Raw genomic sequence first — 12484 nt, 5'->3', positions numbered from 1 at the left:
CCAAAGTGACTTCCAAACCAACAACAACCACTGTTGCATCAATTAGTCAAACAAACCGACTGCCCACTAAAATGACACCACACAACAAAGGTGGACCATCCACCCAACGGCCAGCCACCAAAACATCAGTCAGTCAATCTCCCATCACAACAACCCAAAACAACAAATCAGCAACTTCCAGAGAACCAGCAAACCAGTTGTCAACCAACACTGCTTCGGTCAATAAGGGAATAAGGCCTACTGAACAAACGCCAAGCATTGCCTCATCAGAAAACCAGTCCCTAGATAGACTAACACAAACCTCTCAGTCTTCAACCACATCGGTAATGTCCAAATCATCTGGAAGTATAGAACCAACCAAACCAACAGATCCCGAACAGTCCCAATTACAACACAGTCCTACTGCACCAGTTCAACCTGCAAGAAAGACAAAACACCCCATCCAACAAGCAGAGAGTACAACATCAGCCAGAAAGTCATCCGAAAAACAAATACCTGCTAAAGCACCGTCCAGAAAATCATCATCTAAAAAGACAGGATCAAACCATTCACCAATAATCACAGCAAAATCTGGACAATCACTGGAAGGTACAGACCCCATTAGCCAATCACCAGTCAGTAAATCACCTCCCAGGATCTCATATCCAGATGGCAGCACAACAAAATCAGCCCAACTGTCATCCAGCCGAACATCACCGAGCCCCTCAGCTACTTCATCACAACCAATGAGCCAGTCCGATCTCACAACGACATTTTCTAACCAATCTCCAGCTACTTCAGCTCCAGCTGATCAATCAGTGACAACTTCAGTGGCTTTAGCATACACATCTCACAACCGGATGTCGAATAATCAAACTCTGGTGAAGTTGGTGAACTCAGACCAGTCACTGAATGTGTCTTTACTGCTAAACCAACTGGCAACTGGTTCAACAACGGCAGGAAACCCAATCAGCGGCGCCTTTTCACCAGATGATCGGCCGGTTAATATCTCGCAGCTCACCAGGCAGGCAAAGGAGACCCTAAAGTCTTCGAAACGCAGAATACCAGGTAAGGTTTAAAAGAAAAAATGAATGAATGTTTTCCAAAGTGCTTGAACTGAACCAGTTTCACTGGTTTTCTTCAGACATTTTATCGTTTATCAGGTGTCTTTGATGCCAAATATGTTTATTAAATATTTTTAAAAACCATCTAACATAACTCTATAATATGAGACAAATAATTTGTGAAAAAATCAATATCCTCCACCTTCTCCCTGCCTCCTAAAGAAATGCAGCAGGCAGGGACCCAAAAACAATCAGAACCAGGAAGAGGGTCTTACCGCTGTCAATCATTCTGGTGTACGTGTCGCTAAATGTGCTAATGGTGGAGAAACAAGTCATAGTTATAGAAAAACTGCTTATGTGCCGTCATCGGTGGCCATGTTAACTAGCATTAGCATTCATGACAGGCTCTGCTACCAGAGAAGGTGGAGTAGAAGGCAGATGAGCAGCGCCACACGAAGAGGGATTAACAGCGCTAAGACCCTCCTCCTTTCTATGATTGGTTGTTTCTAGTTAGGACTGGGAGAACTGGGAGAAGGCAGAGGAGCTTGTTTTTTTTTCATAGATTATCTGTCTCATACTGTCAGGACTTAAAGACAGTTTAAAAATATAGAAAAGTAGTAAGTAGTTGTTTCCAACTTTTGTGGAAAATACAGATTGACTCATAAAGTTACATCATGAGGTTTTCCATATTTAGGTTTTCAAACCAAAACAACTCCCAGCGACCTCCTACTATTTACTATTTATGTATGTTTTTTTACAGCCGAGTAAAAATATGAAGTTACTTAAAATTTTTGGTAGTCAAAGAGCGTGTGAGAAGTCTCTCTGATTGGTTTGAGTTGATGTGTAGTCAATTCACAGGCAAAATGGCTCCATTTTGCCTCAAAATGGCAAAAGGCAAAAATGGACATCATCCCTTTTTATGACAAATGACACTGCCCCCTGCTGGTGATCAGGTAGAATGCAAGAAAAATGCAGTTCCTTCCGTTCTCTTTATTTTGTTTTACTTTTCTCTTATTCTTCTTTGAAACATTTTCACAATTTTTGAATACAGATGTTTATTGTCATTAATATAATCAAACTGTGGCCAGTTTCATGGTTTGTGATGAAACTCCATTTTAATGTGTTGTCTTTGTGAAGACTTTTTCATTATTATTTAAAGACTCCCTGGTGTCAGTGAACAATTTATCAACCTTGAGCAATCTCCACTGTCCCTTTTACCATACATGTGCTTTTGTGCATGATGCGCTTGACTGGCCAGAGAAACTTAAAGCCCACCTAGCAGATGGTGTTAATGCAAGTTGAGGGGACCAACGTTGGTGGTCAATTTAAGCAAATAATTAAAATAGGTAATCTGTTACCGCCACAGCACACATATAGCTGAATCTAGAATACTGAAATAAAACGAAAGGACAAATAATCCTCTTTAAATGTTTCTGTTCCAACTGGCTGCCTGGCAATTACTGGTTTTACTGGTTTCTCTCAGGGGAGCCATGTGAGTATCCCTGCCTTAATGGAGGACAGTGCTATTTGTCGGAGTCATGTGACTGCAGCTTGTTTCAGGCCACTGGACACAGATGTCAGACAGGTAACCTCGCAAAACGTCTCCAAATTCACATAAATTCATCTTAAAACAGAAAATTAGAGTCAGTTTGCTTTCTCTTTTCTCTGTTTCATAGCAAATACTTACATAAATCCCTCAGCTTATACTCATAAATTTAGCATATTTTCACTTTTCATAGCATAAGAGCCAGGCTGATTTGAAATTAAAGCTTTCATAGAGAGATCAGTTTTATGATGTCATCAAAATGTCATCTGCAAAAGTGATTTTTCTCACTGCTTTGCTCTTGGGTCTTTGTCTTTAAAAATCCATCCATCCATCCATCCATCCATATCCATCCATCCATCCATCCATCCATCCATCCATCCATCCATCCATTCATTCATTCATTCATTCATTCATTCATCCATCCATCCATCCATCCATCCATCCATCCATCCATTCATTCTCTAACACCCTTGTCCTTAGTGTGGTCAGGAGGTGCTGGTGTCTCTCCAGCTAACGTTCCAGGCGAGAGGCGGTTCACCCTGGACAGGTCGCCAGTCTGTCGCAGTCTATAAAAATATGTGTTAATATTAATGTTGAAAGAAAAGATTTACTTTTGCTCTGTTTTTAACATCAACTAGACAGTAGATATGTTTACAATAAAAAATGCAATAATTAACGCAAACAAGAATTAGTTGCACAAAGTTATTTACAAACTTAGCATTGATGCATAAGCCACACATTTTTTTAAATCAGAACTTAGTTCAGTTTGCTTATCCTTAAAGAACCCTTCTAAATGGATATTAAATCTACTTATTTCTATGGCATTACATTTTTTATATTCAAATTGCACAATATGGGATGTTCCAATAATCGAAAACATAAACTTTTTCTAGAATTGATGCTAATGCTAGCCTTAATCATCCAGAATGTCCTGACAACACAGCAAAAACTGAATCTTGCCAAGTATTTTTAGTCTAGTATCCAGTGCAAATATTTTAATACACTAGAAATCAGACAAAACTAACTTACAAGTAACTTTTTAGCACAATATTGGAGCTTCCTTTAAGTAAATAATTCTTGAAGCTTTGTCAGCAAACATACAGGAATGATGAATTATTGATCTATTTGTGTTCAGCAGCCATTAAAATGCTTTGGTTAATCTGTTACCGTTTTTCAGTCTAGAATATGCTTAAACTTGTGCATCGTGATCATGTTTTTTAAATGATTGTAATAATTTCAAAAGATATTTACATTATTTTCTTGTTGCTTCCCAGTTCCAAATCTCGGGTTTGAGAGGGAGATGACCTGCAGGACGTGGGGTCAGTACAACTTTGAGACCTTTGACGGTCTCTACTTCCACTTCCCTGGCCGATGCACGTACACGTTGCTGCGGGACTGTGAGGAAACCACCCAGGCCAGCGTTGTTGTCCAGGTTGGTTCACACTAAACAAATTCTCACGACTTTGAGAAGCTCAGAAGTTTCTCTATTTGGTTCATTACCCTCTTAGTATCAATCCCAGCCTAAGGAAAGTTTGTTCTTAAGTTAATTCAAAGGATAATTAGTCAATTACCTTTAAATACGGCAATTTCCCAGAATGCCTTGAAAGTACCTGGAACAGATGAGGGCTTTGTTTCCATGAAAAGGAAGGAGATACTTTATCTCTGCCTGGGAAAACCAAAACACGCATTTTGATTACGGATTGATTTTCTTTTCAATCACAATTTTATCACAACCAAGAACATGATGGCAAAACTTTAGATTCTATTTTCTTCCAGGTAAACAAACCAATGATTTTCAGTGGAGAACATAAAATTACAAACTCCTTAAAAATCAAGTTTCACCTTAAAAAGGTGGATTTTTCAAAATCCTTCAAATTCGTTTTAGTCTCTACAAGTTATATTTTGCTTACTAAATATTTAGTTTTGAGCTAAATCTTTAGTTTGAAGCTAAATATTTAGCTTGGTAACTAAATGTTTATCTTGGTAACTAAATGTTTAGCTTGGTAACTAAATGTTTATCTTGGTAACTAAATGTTTAGCTTGGTAACTAAATGTTTAGCTTGGTAACTAAATATTTAATTAACTATTAAGTGTTGTCAGGGGATCTTGTGCTCAGTTGAAGATGGTCATGTAATAAACAGAAAATTAAGTTTGGTTTTAAACTGAACATTTCAATGGCTTTGTGCACAACACTGCTTACCGCTACTGTTTAATGGAGCACTAGGATGGTGTTTAGTTTTTTAAATAATGCTGGCAGCAGCATTGCAGTAGTTTCTAAAGCCAACCTGTCAGCATTTATTTGATGAGACGTTTACGTTCCTGGATCTGGATATTTGCAGGTCCACAATGACCCAAACTGCGGCTCGGCTCCCTACGTCTGTCAACGGTCCGTTAGCCTCTTCCTGCCGTGGGATGGCGAGATACGACTCCACGCCACCAGCGTTACCTTTAAAGGTCAAAGGTTAGGGACCTAGCAATGCTTACTGTCCGTGTGCTTCACTTTACGTCTTTATATATGAAAATCTCTCTGTTTAGTCTGCAGCTTCCTCATCACATCCATGAGCTGCAGCTGGAGCAGATTTCCCAGTATGTGCTGGTGACGCAGCAGCAGGGCTTCACGCTGGCCTGGGAGGGGCGGAGCGGATCGGTCTACATTAAACTCAGCCCGGAGTTCGTGGGCCGAACCTGCGGCCTGTGCGGAAACTTCAACGCAGACATTCAGGACGACCTTAAGACGAGCTACGGTAAATAATAACTTAAAGGTGACCAATTATGTTTTCTTGAAGAGGTTAGGATAGCTCCAATCATTCTTAGATAATGAAATTTTAGTCTAATTTAGGGCGTCTTGTGACCTGAAATATAAATAAGCTGCTGCTGTCCACGCTCCACAACTCAACGTTTACACTTGCATGTGAAAATGGTTGCAAACAAATGCTCAATTCTATAACTGTACATGTGGCTGCCATCGGCAGCAGTTTGTGCAGTTTGGGTTGATTTCATGGTTCTGATTTGGTGTAGATAAGTTAAGGTGTGCGGATGGTTCCGAAGCGGAACCAATGTTTAATGTGTTGTTTCATTCCGGGACTTTTTATGGTGACACGCAGCACTCTGTGTAAGGCAGCATGCTTCTTTTTTGCTGTTAGTTGATGGAGAGGTTTCGGTGAGGCATTAAGGCTCGTGTAGCTGACTGCAAGAAGACGTTACACGGAGTTTTTTGTATTAACCCTTCCAGGTTGAAGCGGCCAATGAGTTCTCACGGCATAGTTATTAAACGCCAGTAACAACGAAGAACGCCTTGTGTCCGTTTTCTGCTTGGAGGGAGTTACAGTACATCTTTGAAAAGCAGAAGTGGAGCCTCCTCTGCAACCAACAAGAATGTGGCAAGTGGTTTCTGGATGGTAAGTGAACAACAAAACACTTTGTTTTTTCCAGCAGCCATTGCACAGCGGTAAAACCAGCTGACCAAATGAGCAGGAGCTCAGCTCAGGTTGCTAAGTAACAGTGCAGTGCCTATTGAATGTGCCTCGTTGAAAGGTTTTGAAATGGCTAATTTTTAAGACACTAAAACTCATTAAAGGGGACCTATTGTGCAAAATTCCCTATTTGCATGTTTTTGTTCTTCAAACTGTTTCTAAAAACAGTTAAAGCGATTAAAGAGCCTCCACCACGTCGTTTTTTAGCAATAAGTTAATGTTTTTTGGTGTCTGGAAAACAAGCTGTATAAAAAACCTCTGGGATGTTATCTCACAAATCAGCATTCACTGCTCTGTTACCTAGCAACCCAGGTGGAACTCCAGCGCGTTTGGTCAGCTGGTTTTACTGCTATATCCACTGTACAATAGCTGCTGAAAAAAACAAGTGTTTGGTTGTTGATTTACAATCCAGAAACCACCTGCTACATTATTGTTGGTTGTGCAGGAGGATCTACTTCTGCTTTTCAAAGATGTACGGTTGTGTAATTGTGCATCCATTTTAACATGCGAGTGCAAAGGTTGAGTTGGGGTCGTGGCCAACAGCAGCTTATTTTGATTTAAAGTGACAGAAGCCCTAAATTAGACTAAAATTTCATAATCTAAGAATGACTTTGTGCAAAAAAATTTAATAATTACAGACCTATCCTAACCCGTTTAAGGAAGCATAATAGGTCACTTTTAACTTGTTGCTAAAAAGTGGCTGGATATATACAGTACAGACCAAATGTTTGGACACACCTTCTCATTGAATTCAATTGAATTCAATGAGAATATATATATATATATATATATATATATATATATATATATATATATATATATATATAATAGGCCTGTCGCAATAAACAGTAAGTCAATCAATCGTACGATAAATTAAAACTATCGACTTCATTTTAATTATCGGCTTTATCGTCTCTTCCGGCCTTTTTCTCTTTCTGTTAATGACACTGAATGAAAAAAGGCTCAACTCCGGTGCTCTCCACTGACTCCTCCCTTCCTCATTTCCTTAGTGTAAAGCCCAGCAGACTACACCATCTTAGAGCTGTCGGCCGATTGTCGGCTCATTTTCAAAACCTGAGACCAAACATTAGCCGACAGAAATCCTAGCTATAACGGTTCGATCGGGTTCGGTCCTGCCGTGTGGTGTCCAACAATGGGCACAAAATAATGGCTACAAGTCCAGTTAACTAATTTTAAAACCAGGCATTAATCAATGCTTTACTACAATCTACCTGCAATGCATGTGGCTAGTGTCAGCGTAAAGTCCTGACTGAATGAAAATCATTAGAACCTATTTACGTCACGTTAACGAAGAACAGCTGAAAAGTTACCGGGTTTATCAACTGCGGTAGCAATTTCGCTCCAACTCCTCCCCTTGTCATTTCTATATTCTTTGCATGTTGAATAAACATTAATGTTGTTTCCACATATCATCTCCAATGTCCGCACTACGATCTACCGTAACACACCACACAATCTTAGAAAGACCAACGATCTAAGATTGTCTAAGGGGAAAAATAGGAGCAAAAAATCATGTAGTGTGAACTATTGCATCAGGTAGTCGATGTGCCCGTCTTCTCTATTTAAATCTAATTATTACTGAAGGGCAACATAATATACAGACTTCATAATCTGCACTCTTTTGGTTGAATGCAGTATTTATTTCCACTTTGGCTTTATGTTGTTTAGTTTTATCTACAACTACTACTCAGTGGTAGTTGTTATTGTGTCTTGTCTCTATGCTGTAACTGCGAAGTAATTTCCCTGCTGGGATGAATAAAGTACTTCTATTCTATTCTGTTCTATTCTATGTAAGACGCAGTCTGCGTTACTCCCATTTCTCTCAACTTATGAGAAACCGCAGAGCAACAAGCAGCTCAGAGTCTCCACGCGCCACCTACTGGTGAAACACCGCTACTACACCCATCGTCATTAATCCCTGTTAACAACAAATAAAATAGCTACTTATCATAACCCCATAAACATTTAAAGAAATGCATGCTCCTTTTTTCCTATTGTGGGCACACACCAGTGGCCATCACACTAGTCTGGAGTATTTAGCTCCAAACTAGTTCTACTTTATTCACACTCAACCATTTGTTGGGTTTCATCAGCTGTGACTTTCTGAAACCCTGTGAAAAAAAAACTGTAAATCTTTAAATTTCACTGAAAAACCAAAACTATGAACTTCAAAAAATAAAAACTTGTCTCCTTTCAGCAAATTAATAACAAGTTCAGTTCAAACTCCTGCAAAATATAACTTGGTTATGTTCATTCAGAGGGCTACGGTGCAACATGCCTTAACAGGTTTTTAACATTTGCTAACAAAAAATGAACCAAAACTGCATGCAACAATAAAATATATTTTATAAAATCATTAGAGAACTGGTTATGTGCCCAAGAAACTAAGGATGAGTCCTGTTAGTATTGCTCCAAACAAAGCAACAAAGGAGTGGCTAAGGAAGCACATGAAGGTCCCAAAGTGTTTAAAACGATTCTCCAGACTTCAACATCTGTGAAGGGATCTGAAACTTTTCCAGGAACCAGGAAATCCAGAAACAAATGCCAATAACCTTTGTAGCAGTCAGTCAAATATGTTAGAATATTCTGGGGTTAAATGTGTCTGCAACAAGATAGTTCTTGTGTGAACTATGTACTGACCCAAATGCGAAAAAATGTCGACTACAGTAAAAGCAGAGAAAGTGAGACTCCGGCTATAGCATCTAAACACAACAACAGCACGTTGCAGATATTCTTCTTCTTCACCTTGTTGTTTTCTTCCCACACAACAAGTTGGTACACTACTGCCACCTGCTGGTCGGTCAGTTGATCTTGGTTTGTCTTCATCTACCATCCAAGATGGTAGATCATGGAAGAGAGGACCTAAATATGAGGACATACAAACAAAAATCATGCATTTGCAAAGGTCTGAAAATAAACTAGGCTTAACATTTACTGTGGCACACACTGAGTTTGTGGTGGTCAAGCATGGTGGGATGGGTTTGAGATCCCTGGTTTTCTCATGGGTAAATCTTGCAACTTTATTTCTGCTCATCCCCGACTAGTTCAATTGTTTTATTATTATTATTTTTAATTAGTTCTTGTCTTTTTCATTTTATTAAAGGATTTTATATTTATATATTTATTTCTACTCATGGCATTAACTTAGCAAAATGTTACCTCTTCCCACATCAATATATGTATATAAAGCAAAAAAACTACAAAAGCAATAAATGTTTGATAAAAGAAACAAACTTTCCAGACCTCATCTACTTATTACAAATTTTCTTTCCAACTCTCTTTTTCCAATGTTTGCTGACACAAGAACAAGAAAATAAATGTTTGACTAAACAAGCAAAATTAACTTTCTAATGAATAGATATTGAAAAATGTTCAAAAGAAATGATCACATATGGCGGGAAAAAACAAGTGAATCAGACTATTTTGAATATAAACAAGAATAAAAAGCATGAAATTTACTGGTGAGATGATGTAACACCACCAGAAGAAGATTCTGTGATGTCACTAGTGAGGCAGTCTGTGTGATGTCATCAACTAGACATATATGTACAGAACACAATTCTGCATATCTTTCATTGCTTGCTATATCGCTGACCAGTTCAGACATACTCAAAGCTCTTTCAAATACCGTTCAGGTAATTTAGAAACCGACTGATTTTAGAGAACATATTTAAGGGAAAATGTTTCATCAAAACCCAAGATACCACAATGGAAAGATGGGACCCCAGATGAGAAGGGGATTCCAGCACAACTCCCAAGGCAGGTTCCCTCCTGTGCACCCGAATGTTTTGCATGAGGAAATCCAAAGGCTGCGTGCTTTTTTGGAAATGGAGAGAGCCCAAAGGTTTGAAGATAACCAACGACTGGCCCACATGGAAGAAGAGCTGGAAGAAACCAAACTCCAGTTAAGAAGGCAGAAAGCTATCAAAGAAGTGTTCATCAACAAGTCCAAAGAGTCAAAGAGGGAACTCGAGAGAGTAGAGAAGCTTAGTGATCCAGCAGTTGTCAGCGCTGCGATTCTTGCTTCCAAGGTGCACAACGACGTGAGACATAAGAATAAGAAGATGCTGCAACAAGACTTTGTAGATCTAAAGACGGCCCATCTCCTCAGCCAGGAAGCATTTTCATCAGAAATCCAGGCTGAGAAAGAGAAAGGTAAAGCCCTCCAAGAAGAACTGGACAAACTCCAGACTTCTTACGAGGAGCTTTGCTGTAAGTATGAAGCCGACATTGCTCTGGTGAGGCAGGAGGCTGAGATGCAAACGTTTTGTGAAGAGAGGGATAGTGAAGTACAACAGCTCCTTGAAAATCTAAGAGCTGAAAAGGAAGATATGTTTCAAATAATGTCAAAAGAGATCAAATTTCTGCAAAGCAGCGAGAAAAGTTTGCAGGACGAATTGGAACAGGTCAAACGTTCATATGAAGAACTCAACGGGAAGTATGATAGAGATGTTTCTGGACTTAAAGCCCAAGTAGAAACATACAAGAAAGAGATCGATCGGGAAAGAGAAGCCAGTTCTGAGAGAGCGAAGAAAGACCTTGAGGAAATCAACAAACTGAAAGCTGAGCAAGATCATCTCTATGAAACGATGACGGAAGAGTTCCAGACTCTGCAGCAGAAATTCAACGGGCTCACAAAACTTTTAAAATCTAATATAGGCCAGCATGAAACAAGCCATTCTTTACTTCAACAGCAGGTGGAAAATCTTCAGGTGCAAATAACTGAGGAGAAAAAAGCTCACTTGGAAGACTTGGCTCTTCTCCACAAAATAAAAGCCATGAATGCCGACCTCCAGGAAAACACAGCAAATGATATGAAAATCCTGCAAGAAAAGGAAAGGGATGCACAGACTGAGTTAGAGAAGATTAAAGGTTTGTACCAGGAGCTGAATTGTAAATATGAAATGGATGTTGCTGCACTAACACAACAAGCAAAAAACTATCAGCAAGTAAGTAGTGAGAGGATTATTAAATTGGAAAGAGAAGATGAGGATCTTCAGCTTCCCAACTCTCTGAGAGATGAGAGGAAAGACCTACAACAAAAAATATCACAAGAGTTTACAGATTTTCAAGAGGAGGAGAAAGATTCAGAGAGCCAACCTGACCAGGTTGAAGTTTTAATTCAAGAGGTTTCTTCTGAGGAGGATTTCTCAGAAGAAACCTCATCAGGTTGTTCCACGGATTTGGAATCCACAGCAAAGACGGAGTTCGCTGTAGAAACCATCCAGGAGAATGTGGACAACCCAGATCCTCAATCCATGCAGGATGGTAAAAGGAAAAAGCCAAAGCTTTCAATTTGGAAAAAATTACAAAACATTCTGTGTTTGAAGAAACAGAAAAAAGAAGGAAAAGAGTGAATGAAAATCAAGACGTCTCACTTTAACTATCATGCCATGCGACGCTCCGTCATGACAAAAATTAAAAAGGCAAGTTTTTTCCCCCATTAACCAACTAGAACAAAGATCCCTTCCTAACCCAATTCAAAAAACAATCAAACGCTAAGATGAATTTGAAATAGAAAAAAGCGGGCAGCACGGTGATGCAGTGGTTAGCACTGCAGCTTCACAGGGAGGATGTGTCAGATCTTTGCTGTGTGGAGTTTGCATGTTCTCCCCGTGCTTGCGTGGGTTTTCTCCAGGTGCTCTGGTTTCCCCCCACATCTCCTAAAACATGTAGGTTAGGTCAATTGGTCAATGTAAATTGCCCCCCAAAAGTGTTCAAGAAACTGCAAGAATTGCTTTAAAAATCACCTAAAAGTCTTGAGGTATCAGCACTAAATCTAAGACTATTCCTTACCCAACGATGGCTGCTTCCTCTGCTTTAGCCCTTTTCCCTTCACTTTTTTAGTGGCAGATGGCACAGTGCCACAACAACACATAGCTCAATATTTATAGCAACCGATTACTTTAAGAATTAAAATTCTTCTTGTAATAGAAATGATTTCTGTTTATTTTCTCTCTGTTTTTGTAGTTTTATGGTTTGTCCTTTATTTTACCTTCTCTACTCACATTTTATGTTGCACTTGCATTTTTTTGTAGTGAAATGTGTTTAAATCCGGAATTTAAAAAAGGTTAACAGAAGGATCATGCAGTGGCTTTTTAAAAAAAGATTTCAGGGTGACTGTGGCTCAGTGGGTAGAGTGGTCGTCTTGTGATCAGAAGGTTGTAAGTTCGAGTTCAGCTTCCTCCTGCCACATGTCGAGGTCCCCTTGGGCAAGGCACTTTTGTTGCTCACCGATCTGCATATCGGTGTAAATGGGTGAATGTGACTGTAGTGTGAAGAGCTTTGAGTGGTCAAAATGATTAGCAAGGCACTACATAAGTTCAGTCCATTCATCTTTTGGTTTCTTTGATAAATCCTGTGTTTGTTTTTTTTATACCAAACATAAAAAAGCTGATTTA

At 39.2% G+C, this 12484-nt stretch overlaps 1 protein-coding gene across 1 annotated transcript in view; it reads left to right on the top strand.

Moving 5' to 3' along the window:
* Nucleotides 1-839: 839 nt before the first annotated feature.
* The window catches only part of LOC102231542 (otogelin), a 72996-nt gene continuing 61351 nt past the window's right edge, over nucleotides 840-12484 (top strand). Inside the window, exons 1-5 of the mRNA XM_023332320.1 lie at nucleotides 840-1047; nucleotides 2527-2628; nucleotides 3864-4021; nucleotides 4929-5050; nucleotides 5125-5333. Of these exons, the coding sequence (XP_023188088.1) occupies nucleotides 840-1047; nucleotides 2527-2628; nucleotides 3864-4021; nucleotides 4929-5050; nucleotides 5125-5333 (799 nt within the window). The remainder of the gene's footprint in view (nucleotides 1048-2526; nucleotides 2629-3863; nucleotides 4022-4928; nucleotides 5051-5124; nucleotides 5334-12484) is intronic.

The sequence above is a fragment of the Xiphophorus maculatus genome, chromosome 4, assembly GCF_002775205.1.
Source record: "Xiphophorus maculatus strain JP 163 A chromosome 4, X_maculatus-5.0-male, whole genome shotgun sequence".
In the NCBI taxonomy this organism is placed as follows: Eukaryota; Metazoa; Chordata; class Actinopteri; order Cyprinodontiformes; family Poeciliidae; genus Xiphophorus; species Xiphophorus maculatus.
Note: the sequence above shows the minus strand (reverse complement) of the source record. Positions and strands in the feature narration are given on the sequence as shown.